General features: G+C 38.9%; 1 protein-coding gene across 9 annotated transcripts in view; it reads right to left on the reverse strand.

Annotated features, from left to right (window-relative positions):
* Nucleotides 1-16113, reverse strand: part of slc2a9l2 (solute carrier family 2 member 9, like 2) — a 97533-nt gene that overhangs the window by 61894 nt on the left and 19526 nt on the right. For all 9 annotated transcript variants that reach the window (XM_068720603.1, XM_068720602.1, XM_068720608.1 and 6 more), the window contains 3 exons: nucleotides 13008-13168; nucleotides 10990-11114; nucleotides 9316-9461 (listed from right to left, as the gene is read on the reverse strand). In XM_068720603.1, coding sequence (XP_068576704.1) covers nucleotides 9316-9461; nucleotides 10990-11114; nucleotides 13008-13168 — 432 coding nt within the window. The remainder of the gene's footprint in view (nucleotides 1-9315; nucleotides 9462-10989; nucleotides 11115-13007; nucleotides 13169-16113) is intronic.

Genomic DNA, 16113 nt, shown 5'->3' on the forward strand with positions numbered 1-16113 from the left:
GTCTTTCTAAGTAAGGCCCTCCAAAGATATTTCTAAAAATATTTAAAAAATGTATGATGTAGGCCTTTGACTGATAAAACACTAGTAACACTTCACCGTGTTCCTCTGTGCACTAAGTCGTGGGTGAGCTATGCAAATGTTTGCATGGTGCACTGAGCTGTGGGTCAGCTTATCCCAGCTGGAGATGAGCTATGATTTGAGTTAATGTTATACAAGCATTGATTTCTGTAGAAATCTTTTTTTTTTACCTCATGTGCAATTTTGTGGTTCGATATCATTCAGCTTGCTTATATTGACTGCACACACAGACTGATTATTTCTAATAACGGTCAAGTTAGGCAAGTCCCAACAAAAGAAAAGTCAGTTGAATGTGCTTAATCAAGGAAGGTTTACAGTATGTAGATGTAAAGTATATGAAGAACATTGACAGGCGCTTGGGTGTCCACAATCGAACATTGACATACAATGCCTAATAATCAGGTTTGACTTATGTGCTTCACACACACACACACACACACACACACACACACACACACACACACACACACACAGTTTCAGTCCTGTTCACAAACTAAATGCTGCTAAACTGCTTTTAACTCGGGCAAGTTGGGTGATCCAGGCTGTGTCTCCCTCCTAGTCCCTGATCCCATCATCCATAGTGATAAAACAGCCCTGCTATGACCTGGGGTGATACTTGTTTACAGTAAAGCAGCAGACAAATGGTTTATGCTGTATTCCATTTACCCTTTCAATTATCTCCTCTGAGAATGCATGATGCTGCAGGATGTACAATGTCTTTGATTGAACAAAAGCAGAGGATGAAACACATTTTTATTTTTTGTTTAGAGTTGAGAATGTGCCCTTCATGAAGCTCGGGCTGCTGTTGCAGGAGAACCACCAGAAAGCCAGAGAGGAAGTTAGTGTGAACAGATAACTTCTCAGATGGAGGTAATGGAAAGGTCAGGTGGCCCACATCTGTGATGTATCCAATTATACAAGCTAACATTATCTGTGTTGGGTCAGTCTTAATTACTGTACCTTGCCAGACCATTCTCCAAGTGAGAAATGAGACAGCTCAGTATTAATAATTACTATGTGTGGTACAGGCAGCAACAGTTAATCGCAAGTCTTTATTTCCATAGAGGATGGTGAGATTTAATTGGCTGCCACTCACAGTGAGATGGTCGAAGACTAATGCATGATGGAATACAAGGTGCATTACAGGAAAAAAAATACCTTGAGATTGCTTGTTATTTATATTTAAATGTTCTGTTATCCTTGAAGAGCATTTAAGTGGTAAGTAATAAGAACTTTTTTTATCCATTCAGCAATGCATATGACATAGCAAATGATTTGGTCCACAGCATTCCGCATTTCCCTTTATACTTTATCTCAGTAGTCTGTCCATTACGTGAGAGATAAACATTGCCCTGGAGTTATTGTATATCGGTAGAAAGTATAAACACAAGACAACACAGATCGTGTTGGTAAAAAGCTCACGTCACCAGAATCTCAGCCTTTGGAATACTATAGTGGTGGAAATCTGCCAGGATAAGAAGGAAAGCCTATCATCCCTCTGCCTTTCGCTGTAATGAATGTCACCTCCTCTATAAACCTATTTTCCTGATGCTCTGTCAAAAGAGCAAATTGACGGTTGGACCTTGAAGTCCTATTCTTAAAATATTAAAGCAGAGCACGTTGTAGTTTGGGGAACTGGTATTCCACTAGGATTCACACCTTACAGGAGGGGGAATGGTCTCGTGACAAGATGGCGTACTGAAGCTCTTAGGGTTCACAGCACACACCTGACTTTGCCTTTATAAATTACCTGGTAATGGAAGAATAAATGCTCAAACGAATGCAAGAAAGTGGTATCGCAAATGTTTCAATTTATCAAGCTGCGCCGTTCACTGGCGACTTTCAGCCGAACATGCCTGTGGTTTTCATGGTTACGACAGCAGGTGTCCAGGTGAATTGCTCTTTATGTAGATTTTCACTATAATCTTAAACGGCGGTTGTTGTTAATATGTTATTTAAAGGGCATTACATGTAATTTTGTGGTTCGCTTATGTAATAGGTTTTTCTTAGTGTAAAGAAGATCCTAACAGACGAAACTTAGAATATAGGTTTTCACGAGATTGTCTTGATATCATCAATTCCACTTAAAATACTTGAATATTGGTTTAAAGAAATTAAAAAAAGCTTTTTGTAAGGTTTCTTTGGGGGAATGAAATAGTAAGAATCTGACTCAATAAACCTACGAAGCAGAGAAATAAAGGGGTGTTAGGGATATGAACCGGAAATATGCCCATTTTATTTGGCTTCTAATGGCAAATACGTCACGTTGTGAGCCTTTCACGAGTGTGAGGTCGTCAGCTGGATATGTCAAAATATAACCAATATCCCTTCCTTCTTTGTGGTGTTGTCTGAGGACCTAAATAACCTTATTTTAAGGTGTTTAATGTGAAATAGCAAGAATAATTAAAACAAATAAATGGATTAGTGTTTCCTTTATGTCCACTATAAGAGAACCAATTATTAACTGCTGGAGGAAAAAATCTTATTATTACAGAGTGAAAAAAGTCCTAATGTTAAGAATTTAGGCCAAATTGTAAAGCCAGAGAGAATAGGATTTAGCTCGATTAAAGCTAATTACTGTTTCATTATTTATCTTCTGCAGTCTGGTAACTGCAGTAACTGGATAAAGGATTCATAGAATTGATAATGATTGAACATGCAGCCTCAGTTCTGCAGAGGCTTTATAGAGATAATGGCTTCGATAGACCATGGACAGATAAAGGATTATATGAGACATTTAATAAAGTTTTGACTGTTTAAGATATACAGCCAGTACAATGTATAGAAACCTTAAATCTAAGTAGAACGGAGTAGTCTGGTCAAGAGAGATTGGTAATGCAACGATCTGCTAAGCAAGTGTATTATAATTATAGATTTGGGTCTGTAACCTATAGCGTTCTTGTCCTTGTGTTGTGTATTTTGTCTTTTTCTTTCTTTTTTCGAGTCATGCAGCAAAAACACGGAATGCTCAGCTACTCTTGTTTTTATTTTTGAATGTGAATGTACAGAATACTGTGTACTGTATAGTTAAGATGCAAGGAGCTGAAAGCATATACATATAGTACACACGGTACCTCCTGTAATATCAAAGTCATTTAGAATAACATATTACTCTGATGACCAGTGTGACAATAATCTTAAATGAATTGTATTACAGGGACCATCCCAACATACAACAATCCATTGATTTGTTTTGCCCATTTACACAACCTTCTAAAGGCAGAGTGTGATGCAGGATGCAAAGATAAAGGCACCCTCTGAGTCTAACCTTACTGGTGTAAGCTGCATTTGAGGCATGCTGATGAGTTCAGAGTCTCAGGGGAGTTCCCTGACAAAAGCCTGTTCTTGCTGTAATGTAATAAGCATGTGTCCCTACTGAGAAAAGGTCAGTGGCTAAGCATGAAGGTTAGAGTAATTATCATTTGTCAACGCGTATCACCATTTTGGACCACAAAGTGACATCTTAGACCAGCTCTCATTAACAGATGCCTCCACTGAGAGGAAGGAGTCTCATAACCAAAGGCTAGCAAAGACCACGTTGGTATTATCATAAGATAGGTGTCTGTGATGATAGTGGAAAGTTGTGACAGCGGTGACATGAATACATAGCAGTGGCTCCATTTGATATTTATAAAGGTGGTCTGCAGGTCAAAATGATGGATGGGACAAACCAATACTTATAAATGAAAAATGAGTACCTACTTTGCTAGAAGCTCGGACATTAAGCCCATGTGTAAATGTCAGCGCAAAATAGGAGAGGAAAATCTGGTCAAATCCTTTCAAAATACATCTATAAACGAGGGGATTCACAGCTCATGACATACTTTGGGTTCCAAACAGTATTGATGTCTTCCTTAATTGTACTTAAAAGTGAAAATACACATAGATTTCTTTCTTATCGTTCGTTTGTTCGTATAGCTTTCAATTGAGGGAGACAAGAGAAAGACAACAATGAATAAGAATGATGATACATTAGATGTATGGGGCATATGAAATGTAGATGGAAAGAAGTTGAATGTAATCATGGGTTACTGTTGGTGGTGGGATTTTTACAGTTATGTTGGTTGTTATGTAGACGGATGTTCCGGTGCTTCATGGACTAGCTGCCTCATTGCTGGGTTGTGAATGGCTCTCTGTATGTTTTTCTTTGTGAGGGTGATGTCTTGGATGGTTTTGAGTCCTAACATATCGTGTATGTATTGGGTGCTGATCATAGAAATAGAATAAATGGTGTTTCGAAGAATAGATTAGACAGAAAATAATCTATTCTTTGTAACACTCAGAGCGCTGTACACTACTTGTCAACATTCATCCATTCACGCACACATTGATAGACTGAGGGCAGAGGCTGATGACTAATGCACAACCACGGCAAACAGTTCCACTTCTATTCTATTTCATTGCCTTGTTTCGGATGGTTTGTTGTCTCTTGACTTGGTGTTGTGCGGCTGTGGTCCTGGCTGGTGCTGCATATTAAAAAATTGATCTGATGTACGTCGGGTAAACTTTGAGGATGATTTCAGGTGAGACACCATGTCTGTTTTTGTGACTAAACTTGTCATCGGTGCCAAAAATCAGACATAATCGTGCAGGTTCACCAGAAACTCCATCAGCTCAGACTGCAGCAGAGCCTCTGGCAGGGACCAGCCCACCGCGGACAGACACAGATGCGGCTCCGCTGCCGCCTTGGACCTGCAGTCAGAGCTCCAGCGGGAGGGGGAGAGCTCCGAGCCCACCCAAGCTGCATCCAGTCTTAAATAACCCGGGAACACCCTCACGTGTTGCTCTAACGAATAACTGCAGCGAGAGCACAGACAGGTGAATCCCACAGCACACAACAAGACGCCACAGGGGTCATCACAAGTTGAATTATTGAATATAGATCCCCCAGAACCAATTTTTACTCAACGGCCGCGGCATGCCATTACTTCAGTCACAGTGTGACAGGTTTGGGTCATTTAAGAAATATAATATTTAGTAATAAAGGATATTGTGTGTTTTAAAGCAAGGTGTTTTAGTATAATGTTTAATTGACAATGCATTAATGTGTGTGTGTGTGTGGGAAGGAAGGGAATGCACAGTTATGATATATTCCAGTCAGGTAAGATTCTGAGGTCAAAGGCCTGGGTGAGCATTGATCCAATTTTTTTTTTCAAGAGGTCTAATGAGTGGTGGTAGAGAAGGGAGTGTATGGAGTGGGTGAATATTAGAACACCTCCCCTCCTCATGCGGACTAGCTTTTTAATTGTGATATCTGGTTTGCATCGTATCAGTATGAGGGCAAGCCAATATCCGTGAGCACAAATGAGATCCCCGCGCGCCTGTGTGTAGAGGCCCTCTGAATGCAACTCAAACAGCTTTCACATCACTCCACGCAAAATATTTCTGCTCGCCGGAGCAAAATTTAAGCCTGAGAGGAGAAAACCATGCATTGAGCAAGAGGAGCGCCTCTGGTGAACGACTTCTATTATTGCTCTTCTGCTCGCAGAACTTTCACCGGCTAGCTCACAAGCTTATTTTCTTTTTGACAGTAAGTGGGCGGACCCTGTCACCTTCGTATCTCTTTATTTACAGTAATTGGTTACAATCCTCCTCTTGGATATCACTCGCGACACAGAAGCGAGGTGGCAGTATAAAAGGTGGTTTGCGATCCGCCACTAAACACTACATCTCAGACGTAGATATTGTACTTTTTACTCCACTACATCTCAGACGTAGATATTGTACTTTTTGCTCCACTACATCTCAGACGTACATATTGTACCTTTTACTCCACTACATCTCAGATGTAGATATTGTACTTTTTACTCCACTACATCTCAGACGTAGATAATGTACTTTTTATTCCACTACATCTCAGACGTAGATATTGTACTTTTTACTCCACTACATCTCAGACGTAGATATTGTACTTTTTACTCCACTACATCTCAGACGTAGATATTGTACTTTTTGCTCCACTACATCTCAGACGTACATATTGTACCTTTTACTCCACTACATCTCAGATGTAGATATTGTACTTTTTACTCCACTACATCTCAGACGTAGATAATGTACTTTTTATTCCACTACATCTCAGACGTAGATATTGTACTTTTTACTCCACTACATCTCAGACGTAGATATTGTACTTTTTACTCCACTACATCTCAGACATAGATATTGTACTTTTTGCTCCACTACATCTCAGACGTAGATATTGTACTTTTTATTCATTTTATTTCACAGGTTTGCCATGTGTCAGTGTTGTGCTCATGAGCCCATAAGTGTTTTGGTACAATGTTCTTATTAAGTTCAGTGAATATTTGTTTGTTTTTGTCCAGTAACGTTGGGGAGTTACTGTTGCATTAGTGCTGGTGTTTCTTTTAGTGCTTTGGTCCCCTGTAGTTTTTGTTCTTGTGGTGCAGTAGCTCCCCCTGATGGTGTGACAAGCTGCAGTAAATCCAGTTCATTGGGGGTTTCTTGGATAACGCTGTCTACTGAGGGTGAACGGTTTTGGATGGTTTTGGATTTGTTGGCTAACTGCTTGTGGCGGTACAGGCGTGGGTCTTTGGGAGGTTGGGTAGGTGGTGGTTTGGGCTGTCTGGTGTTCTGGTGTTTGTAGTTGCTCCTGTTGTGTTTTTGTCCTGTTGTGGTCTTTTTGTTTGTAGTTTTCAAGTTTGGGAAGATGGAGCTGTTTTTGTGCTGGGTGTAGACTTTTTCCTTCCATTGAGTATTTCCTTTTTGGTTTCTCTGTTGCAAATGCTGAGATCCAGATGTTCTTCATCTCCTTCTTTGATAGAGGCTTGGTTGCCATTTTGGTTAGTGGCTGGTGTATGATTGTTTTTGTGTGAGTGAGATGAGATAAGATGAAATAAAATCTATTATAAGATAAAATAAAAAATATTTAAATAATAATTAAATTAAAAATAAATTATTCTTAAACACGTGCTTGTGGGTGTTTGTAAGGGTGGGGTTTGCGGGGTGTGTGAGGTACAGTAAGTGAGAAAAATAATTTAGGACGTGTGAGAACAGGTAAGCTTGGTGTTACTTAGTTAGTGAATGTGTCTTAGTGCTAATTGACAGTTGAGAAGAACAGCTTACTACAAGGTATTCTATCTTCTTAGCTTTTTATTAGTAAAGCTTATATTACTTTACTGTCTTGTCACAAAATACTCATGGAAGACATGTTAGCAAATCAGTTTATGTTACATTTTCCAATCTGATTGTGGGTTTTACTACTATAGCCTACATCAGACAAACTAGTTCAATTTAACTACAGACCACCAGCAAAACCAAGCATGTTTTCTTATTTATTGTTATTCCAATTGTTGTAAGGATTGCACCTCCCTGGCCCCAGCAGAGAGTCACTAAGTATGTTTTCATCCCTAAAAGATAAACTTAAAATTTAGCACATGAATTATCAAGTGAACACTGGATTGCTGCCATGAGAATGCTTCAGCAGCAGGCGTAAGGATTGCTAAAGTTGGGGGCATTAAGGTGAGAACGGGAGAAGGTGGAAACCATTCCCTCCAGAGTAAATACAGTGTGACTGAGAATTCTTATTGAAACAAGGAACAGATAGAACAAATCAAATACTGAGCAGAATAAAAAACGTGATTTTGTTACTGATGTGGCACACTATTCATTTTCCCAGAAACAAATTGATGGGAAATCATTAAGTGCGAGTGGAGGGGTTTTTTCTCCGTTACGAGCTCACATTTCTCAAGTAAAAATAAAATGATCCACTGGACAATAGCTGCAGTCTGCCGCTTGTCCATGAGGCTTCATCGGCTCTACTGACAGATGGAAAGGTCCTTGACATTTAAACCTAATCACACCTTGATGTCACATGAGGTTGTCGAGATCGCATGGCAGATATGAGAGTCTTAAGAGTTAATTAATTAAGGTGCAAATTGGTATGAAACCGAGAGTACCCACACGTCGGCCATCCCAGGCTGTATTGGAGAAATGGAAAGGAAGTGATGCTATAGCAGAGTCGTAAGCAGCGTACATCAGCAGCAGTGTTCCAGCAAAAGACAATTTGGAAGAACAAATTCCCCAAATAAAACAACTATTTTATTAATTATAATAATAATTATATTATTATTATAATTTTGTAAAGGCTCAGTTGTTCCTTTACAAAATTCAAAGTTTGCAATTTGTGTTTTGACGTGAATCTTTGAATCATATTTGCTACACTTGTTGATTGTATACATGTTGTTATGATTCACAATCAACCATTGAACTTAATCCCAAAATAAGTGCCAAAACTGGACAGCAGATGCAAGATTAATTCCTCATCATCAATATACACAATCTGCTTTGTTTAAAGCCCCAGATATACATCATATTTTGTTTGGGTAAGAATTTATTTGTTATCTCTATTTGTATTTTATGTATGGAGTTATAAGGTTAAATTATGGATGAAGGTAGATCTCTACTTTATGGATAACATACTAGTTGTTTTGTTGTTATGTTGATGAAATTTGATCCAGGCCCAGTTTTTACAAGCTTCAAAAGAGTTAAGTGCCAAAGACAGCTCTTCCCTTTGTGATCAGTCCGTCACATGACTTTTTTTTCCAGCCGCATCATTTTAATGTTCCTCTCTGAAAAAACATCTTCAAGGTCTTTGAAACAGTATTAATTATTTTTGGTTTTGTGTTTTCTATTTTTTTTATAGAAAGTTTGGCTTGATCTTTCTTCATAGATACGTTTTGGTTCTCATCATTTCTGCATAAGGGAGTAAAATGTTTCTGTTATATATTTTTCATCCAAAAGCCTAGATAATATACATTTCTTGTGTTAACTGCTCTGCCCTCTACAGTGACGTCTCAGAGAATCCCAAACTACAAGAGGGTTTACTGTTATTATATTTCACTGATTTTGGGAAATACAAAATCAATTGAATTGAATTGAACCGACAGCATCCACAATGGCTGAAAACTGGAGGCAAAGCAGAAATGCCTTAAGATGCAGCTCATATGCTGTAAGACGCTGGCTCCAAAGCAAACTTACACTTTACTAAACTAAAGACAAAAAAGCACTACATTTTCCCATGACATACAAGTCAAATCTTTTTCTGGGCTCCATCCAGGCTCCACTTTGTTGCTCAATTTAGATTCCAGTAATAGAAGAGATTACAACAAGCTTAATTCAAACTCCAGCCGTCTAAATGTCTCTGGTCAGGCATAAAGGTAACATCACAAATATCTCACTCCCATATGTAGGGTCTACAATCTCAACAGCACTGACCTGACCCAGCAGCTCGGGCAGCCCCAGCACTTGTCCCGTGAACACTCCCAAGCAGATGAGGATGGAGTTGAACTGGCCAATGGAACCTCGGATATGTCTTGGCGTAATTTCTCCCAGGTACATGGGGAGGGCGCTGAGAGCTATACCTGTCGAAACAACAACATATTAAAATGCTATGAAAAGGACAAAAGACAGACCCATGTTTAATGTGATACATAAACACTAAAATAATAGAGGGAAGGCACCGCTCTCACCGCCAAGTGAAAAAATAAAATGAGCATCTATGTATAGGTAGAGCTGTGAAACTAGCAGAAAGTATCCCTCTGTGTTTCTTTTCACTTGAAAAGGTTTGCATTGCTTCTGAATCTGTATTGTCTTTCAAAAGAAATGCACAAACACCGACAATACCAACAAACTAAAACCCACACTGACAGTATTCAACATCCAGCAACATTTGAGAAATGCTGAACTGAATTGTGTGGCAATGTTGTGGTCTGTGCATTAGAAAGCTTTGGTAGAACATCTAATCCTTAGACTAGAGCTGGGCAATATATCGATATCTTAACATTGTAATATGGCCCAAGTGTTGTCTTTTCCTGGTTTCAAAGGGTACATTACAGTAGATGTAATTTTCTGAACTTATACGATATGCCTCTACCCACTTGGCTATTATATCCAAATTATATTAAAAAAAAATCTATATTTTGTAAAGGCACCAATGGTCAAGCCGACAATATTGTTGTAAAATCAATATTGAGGTATTTAGAAAACAATATTGTGATATTTGATTTTCTCTGTATCGACCAGCCCTATCTGACGGCATTTTGCACACATCGATTTCCATAACTTAGAAATTGTGATCATGCACTGCAGTGAAAAAGTATATTTCTTTAGGTAACACACATCGGTGCTGAGCTGGATATTGTTCCTGAGTCCTTTAACATTAAGACCTCAGATGTATTTGAAGATGTACTGTAGGTACTGGAGCACTTGTTTGGTGTGTCAGGAGTCAAGTGCTTATCAGACTGGCAAAATAAGTGTATCTCACTTACACATGGTCATTTTCTACCAGCAGCAGTCAAGCTGCTGTCTGGCAATTTTTGGGTAACCACAATTTGATTTACCGGAAATTTGTTTCTGCAGGTCACGTAGTCCACAATCACAAGGATGAATGAGCACTGATGTTAAGCTCTTCCTCTATGATTGGAGACATTCGCTCAGAAGGGAAAGTTAGACCTGCAATCAAAGTCTTACTGATAGTTCACTGATCAGTGCTCTCAGGTCTGTCAAGTAAAACAACATAGATATCTGCAAATTCCCATAGATGTGTATTTTTCCTTGGGGTGGGGTTAAACCACAAGCCTATATGCATCTTTGTGATTTGCATCTTTCTCATTTCCTTTCCACATAAACAAAGTTAAGTTTTCTAGAAGTGATCTTAACTATTATAAGCTTGAAGTGAATTCAGTTGATTTTGATGTTGCATTCTCAGGAGGCCAACAGTTTAAGTTTCTTTGTGAAACTTTGATAATAAAACAATCCAGTATCCTGCCATGGTCTGTACTTGACTTACATTATTACATTTTTGCCATTTATCTCTACCATGTAGTAGTTTGCAGCACACTGACTTTTGTACACTGCCTAGTGAGTGGTGAGTATAAATGAAACACTTACCAGAGTCAACCCCAATTATGAGCCGACCAATGAAGAGCATCTCAAAAGATTTGGCCCTTTCCCCCAGGGTCAGCAGCAGAGCAGCTATTAGAGCGAAGCTGTTATTCAACAGCAAGGTTCCCTTTCTAAAGTCAAGAGGAGAATATGATTGTAAAAAGAGGAAACAATATAGGTACACAGTAAAATGATCCTACACAAATGTAATTTCTGTACAAAGATTATTTATTCACTTCAGTTCAATTTGTCAAAATGAGTACAATATTTTGTGATACAATATCTAAATAGCAGAACCAACAGCTAGTAGTCTAAATATATAAAAAAAAAACATTAATGTAATAATTACTATAATAAAATCATAAAACACCAGGGGATAATAAAATTAAGTTAAAAATGTGAAACGACAAGAGTGGAATGAAAACATACTCATACATGATTTCATTATAAAAAAAGGTTTAAGAGGGGACTGTTCAGCAACATGTTTTGGAGCAAATGCTAGCAGAGGTTAAAATAGCCTAGTTAAAAAATGACGTCAAGAGGATAAAGAAAGGAGTTGCGATGTACTATTCAAAGGAGGCTGCTCATGATGTGGGTGTAATGTCAACCTCACCACACTATTCATGTGTCCTAATTCAGGTTCTGGATCTACCAAAAGAGGCAGCCGACAAACACAGTTCTCTCAGAGAACCGGAAGGCCAGTCTGTATCTGAGCCTCTTCTTCTCCTCATTAGACTCAAACTAATGGTGCATTCAAGCAGCCTACGTTTCCCAGCATGACCATGGTCGGTCACTTACCTTAACTTTTATCCCAAACCATGATCTTTTGCTTACCCTAAGACGTTTCAGTGCCTATACTTAACCAGACCATATCCATGTGTTTTCCTGGAATCAATACATTTTTTCATCTAATTTGGACGACTTGTGAGGCGTAAAGTCAAAATTCTTGTTAAAAAATATTTGCAATTCATTCAACAAAACAAATGTTCCTGTGCCCTATCCTGGCAGAGTTGGGTCAGTTGTTGCTTCAACTTTCAAGGAGTTGTGAAGGAAGTAAAGGGGGGATAGGGCAAGAGCCAAGAAAGGATACATCTACCTGCCACTGAGATGTGAAATGTGAGATCAATGGATAACAAGATGGAGAAGCAGTAAGAGAGAGTGAGAGCAGTGTGTTGTGTTTCAGGAAGACATGGCTACACAAGGACATTTCTGACTCCAACGTGTCTGTAGACGGCTTCCATGACTGTACGGGACAACAGGAAGGTTTCTGAGAAACAGTTTATTTAAGTGTTGACTTAAGAATTAGTTAAGTAGTATATGTTAATTTCTTAAAAAAGCATGCTATATTTGGGCAAATGTACCATATATTTAAGTCCCATCAGTTCTGCAGGTGAGGTGGCTGCAGAGGATAGCTGATAAAGATGAAGGTATTTGAATTTTGAGAAAACACAATTATACTTATAATTCATAGAGACAAACTTTTGATTGAAATGTGGTATGTATCTGACAGTGTGCTTTTAAAACCTCTCGTTTACAGTACCATCCCTTGATCCCTTTCCTGCTGACCCCCACTTATCAAAACTTCTTCCTTCTGGGACAAGATTAGGTCAACTGAAGCTTCTCCTAAATGCAACAGTCTACAACTTCACCCTCTTATCTGCTGAAAATAAACACAGCTGAGCCTGCTCTTGAAGAACACAAATGAAAATTGGAGAACAAAGAGCAGACCATGCTTTTTAATTCAACCCTGGAAAACTGAACCTGAACCAATCACTGCCCGGCTGGGTGAGCGGTTCACGCTGCTTTTCCCTGTCACAAGAAACTAAGAAGTGTGAAGATGCTCACAACAACAAAACAACATAACTTTTCATTTATTCATGATATCCTTGTATCAACCCAAAGTTAGCTGGCTAATTCACAAATCTCGTTTCAGGATTCAGGTCCGAGGCTGATAGAATTGTCGGAGAAACACCTCTGTGTTACTTGAACAAGACTTGATTAGAGGAGCAACTGAGTCGACTCACCTTCCCAGCACTTTGATAATCATGGAGACGGACAGCGTTCCGAGAAGGCCTCCGATAGCAAATATAGACACCGTGACGGACCAGAGGAGGGTGGCCGTCTCTTCTGCAAGAGGCTCCCCGTATCGCTCAATCCATGTCTTGTTGTAGAAAGCTTTAATGTACTACAATACAAAAGAGACATGGGAGGAAGACATCTTTTAAATTGATGGCTCATTTGAATGGTAGATTATTACACGGTGACAGATCATATTTTTCGTTCAACTATAAAGGCAAAACTAAACTATAACTAAAAGGTGGTTCCACTATGACAACTCATAATGTTAATTAATGTTATTAATTAATAATGTTCAGCTGTATATTCTCTTCAGCCTTACAATTTTGAACATGGGAGAGCAAACTGAGGGACTGCATGAAATGATTATTAAAGCAATCTACGAGTCAGTAAATGCGTTGTCTCAAAGCACTAAAGCTTCCACTGAAGTGTCCTTTTAATGGAGGAACCTTTCAGCTAAAAGCACACAAAACAAAATGACCTTCTACTTTTCTTTAATCTCACGGTTTACATTTGAGACTCATGTTATTTAGTGTTTCGCAGCTCAGGGTCATGAGAAGAAAATCTCATCAATCATCCTACCATCAAACAAGATTCAAACGGTATCCTTATAAACTTAAAAGGCTGATGCACAGTGGAGAGCATGTCTTGTTAGTGCTCCAGACAGAGCTGAGTGCAGAGGTGGCCCTGGAAACAGTCACGTCCATTGTCTGCTATGGCTCTCAGGGGTGGTATGTCCTTGCAAGTGCCAGGCAGACTTACTTTTGATGAGACGTTGATACGACTTCTGAAAACACCATCATCTTTATTTTTATTGGTGTAAAACAAAGGGGCTACATTGGTTTCAACAGGGTTTTTACTGAACCTTTCTCCTTATTTTTCCTGCAGTTCAAGCAGCCAAATCAAATGGAAAAAGATACATATTTACTAAGGATCAGACTTTGTCATTCCCTGCAAACATACAAGCTCAGTCAGTTAAGAGTTCAGCTAAAAGCCTCTACATTTTTTTTTCCTTTATTAATAACTGAATTTATTGTATGTTGTTGTTGCATGTTGATTTTTGTTAATGTTGGTATTTTCAATTTTCCGTAAGTTTGGAATCGTGTCTTGTTAATTGCATTTTATGCTGCTTCCTGTTTTAGTGCGTTTGAGTTGACGCATTTGGGCCAACACAAGGACCAGTACAAAGGGAGGACAGGCTGTGTCATAAGAGCACAGTTTTTACTGGAGCAAATGCTTTTGAAGGCTACTTAGTGTCAAGTGTCAGTTTAAATCAAACTTTGGATTAAATCAGTTTGAATATGAGGATGTATTGCTTCTTGAATTTATCTTTCCTTTGATCCTTCTCTACTGCCGTCACAACAATACTTTGTTTGGCACATGTGAAAAGGCAAATTACAAACCTGCTTAAAGCAAAATGTGTCAGGGTAAATCAGGTTCCTTTAATCCCCTACCCCAGCTACGGAAATCAGATTTCGCACATAAACAATGTTCAAAAGAAAGTAGCTGCATGAAGCCATCACCTGGCATTCCCAATGATTTGGAGTTGAGTTTGAAATAAGGAATACTGAATATTGGTTTGCTTTGGATGTGAGAAAAGACGCTTCAACTCTAAAAAGAGTAGATGTTTGCCATCTGATCACATATTTAATGTCTAAGATCTTAAAATCTTATTATGATTTAATGGCCATGCATTTTTTAACATTCTTTTAATATTCCTTTGCAATTTGCAGCTTCACAACATTCTCAGATTGGCTCGCTGTTAGAGGAAAAGTGCATGGGGAAAACTGAATGTTGGTTTGTATGCTATGTGTGGAATTGATTCTGATTTTAGTGGATTTCTATTACAGTTTGAGTAAACTCTTTGGCAACTGGAACATGGATAGTTTCATGTTTAATGTTCCTGTATGTAATGCTATATCATTGCATTAAATGTTGGCCTTCTGGTGAAAATCTGCCTCTGCACTTAGACCCTCACTTCGGATATGGGAAAAACCACCCCCAACAACGAAACTAAATCCAGATAGATGAGAGTAGCCTGTAGTTTATTAGGTTGGTTAGGTTATTTACATTTCGGCATAGTTAAGACTAAAAAATATGCACATCTCTTTTGAAAGCTCAGCATTGAGTTAGATATTAATGCATTGTGAGGCTTGAACCGCACCATAAGCAGGTTGTCACTGAGAAATTTATAAGGGGGCTATCTGGGAGGCCATGCATGTACAGTGAAGCACGTGGGTTCTGCTAAACCCGGTCCTACTGAACAGAAATTGGTGTATTTTGCAGAAAGAAGACTTCATCATTGGCCCCTTTCAGAAGTAATAAAAGGTTAGAGCCAACAGAAAAGGGACCCTCTAGTGAGAGCACTGTTTTGTCAGTATTAGCACAGAGGTGCTAGTGATGCATCGGTTCTTTGTGATTCTGACCAGAGGCCGGATTTTAATAGTGGGCATCTCTAGCGAACCTGTGTCTTTCTATCATTCACCTTCAGCTGGTGATGATGGTGTGCAACACAGCCTGGACTGATCATGGAGCTCACACAATTACCAATTTGACTCATAGGTCAAAGCTTCCAGGTTTCCTCTCTCACCCTTTCATCCTCCTATTGCTCACTGAACTCACCAATCACAGCTAGCCTTGTGATGTGTGGTTCGCTCAACTTGTAAATACCGCTTCTAATTAAAAGAAGAACCCTGCTGCTCTGTGACCGAATTACACTCTCAGGGTTCCAGTGAAAGAATGATAAAGGTTTTTTTCTCTTTTTTTTTACCTTCACGCCACTTAATCGAAGCAGCAACTTTCAAACAAGTTGTAAGCTTTTCACATAATTATCTCTCTTGACAATACTGCGGAAGTACACAACAAGTACAGTATAGTAGGATGAACCCACTATTTAAAGGTGTAGATGCTTTATAGACCTTCCTGATTTCATTTTCATTCGGGTAGGTTAAAAAAATGTGAGCTGTCCAAGAGGAGTGGACTATAGGACACATGGGTGATTCTCTGACACAGCTGCGTATAACTTGCTGTAAAGTTCAGTAAATCCGAGGGGAG

This window comes from Cebidichthys violaceus, unplaced genomic scaffold, assembly GCF_023349555.1.
Source record: "Cebidichthys violaceus isolate CVI_PGR_0920_01 unplaced genomic scaffold, fCebVio1.0.p SCAF_25, whole genome shotgun sequence".
NCBI classification, from domain to species: domain Eukaryota; kingdom Metazoa; phylum Chordata; class Actinopteri; order Perciformes; family Stichaeidae; genus Cebidichthys; species Cebidichthys violaceus.